The sequence below is a fragment of the Parasteatoda tepidariorum genome, chromosome 10 (genome assembly GCF_043381705.1).
Source record: "Parasteatoda tepidariorum isolate YZ-2023 chromosome 10, CAS_Ptep_4.0, whole genome shotgun sequence".
Taxonomy (NCBI): domain Eukaryota; kingdom Metazoa; phylum Arthropoda; class Arachnida; order Araneae; family Theridiidae; genus Parasteatoda; species Parasteatoda tepidariorum.
In genome coordinates, this window is record NC_092213.1 from 7062914 (window position 1) to 7064247 (window position 1334).

The 1334-nt window shown below is 28.0% G+C and overlaps 1 protein-coding gene across 1 annotated transcript in view; it reads right to left on the bottom strand.

The window, feature by feature from the left end:
- LOC122271291 (uncharacterized) overlaps positions 1-1334 on the bottom strand; it is a 3449-nt gene continuing 2115 nt past the window's right edge. The window contains exon 5 of the mRNA XM_071186515.1: positions 1-93. Coding sequence (XP_071042616.1) covers positions 1-93 — 93 coding nt within the window. The remainder of the gene's footprint in view (positions 94-1334) is intronic.

Sequence of the window (1334 nt, forward strand, 5' to 3'; positions counted from 1 at the left end):
CTAATTCTCAGGCCAGCATTGTTGAAATTTCAGTCGATGAAGAAGCCTTCTCTCTAAATTTAAGGATGCATCAGAATAACTGATGACCATAACCTGGAACAAAACTAAAAGCATTGCAATTGGATAAACAAAACATGAAACACAAATTGTGATACAACACAACTTGTACTTATCAATTATTGATTCATGAACTCTTGATATTATTATAAATTTTAATATTAATTTAAAAATATTTATACTAGTAGTTTATCATAGCATCATCAAACAAATAATGAAGTATGTAAACAGAAAATTTTAACACATGTAATCTAAATTTTAAAACTAGTAATATATTAAAATCAGGGTATCTGCTATATTTTAAATTTTCAAATCCATGACTCATTCCAAGAATTTTTCATGTCTTAACAAATTGACTATTTTGAAAACACAACAGTAAATTTGAAAAAGCATTATAACAACATTAATTGAAATGATAGGTATAGCCAAAACTGTTATAACCTGCATCATCATATCTGTTGATTTTTTATTTAAAAAACAGTAAATAAAGCGTTGGAGCAATAAAATAGCTGAAAATATACAAAAGCAAGTAAATTTCTTTTTGGCTGAATTATATTCTAAAAATACTTTTCAGTTCATTGATAAGATAAGAAATATACTTCTAATTTTTCTGTTCTCAAAAAAATTTAAAAAAAACTTGCCAATGACTGGCTTGCTTCAGCTAGAATTTTCAATTGATATAATAAAAAATTCCGAAGTCACAAAAGTTTAAAGGATAATTTGCTCTAGAAAACTCAATACATACAAGTAACTAATTCAAATATATTATTTCCATGCTATTATATCTACGTACATCCAATATAATAAATAGGAGCACTGGAATAAAAAAAACTCTACAAACTCCATATAAATGTAATAATGAGAAAGATACCTAATTAATTATAATGCAAGAGATTTAAATATAAACAAAAAGAAAATATGTGGGAGGTACATACCTGTCAACAACTTTATTGAGTTGATCTGACTAATGTCGGATCTATGAGGATAAGCAACAACACACCAACTATTGATTTATGCAGTGAGGCAGCAACAATAAATGACTAGTTAGTGAAATAGTTACACTAAGAACTACTTAGCCAAGCAATGTGACACTTATACGTACCCATCATCAGCACAAATCTTTAATAACAGATGTTCTTGTAGGTATTTCTTTTCCTACAAATTATGGTCATAACGTGCTATTTCATCGCTTCCACATAAGACACACTGGGGCTGCTGAAGGAGATTTTAAAGGATTCATCTTATTAATTCATGAAAAGATATTCTTAACCTGCAAC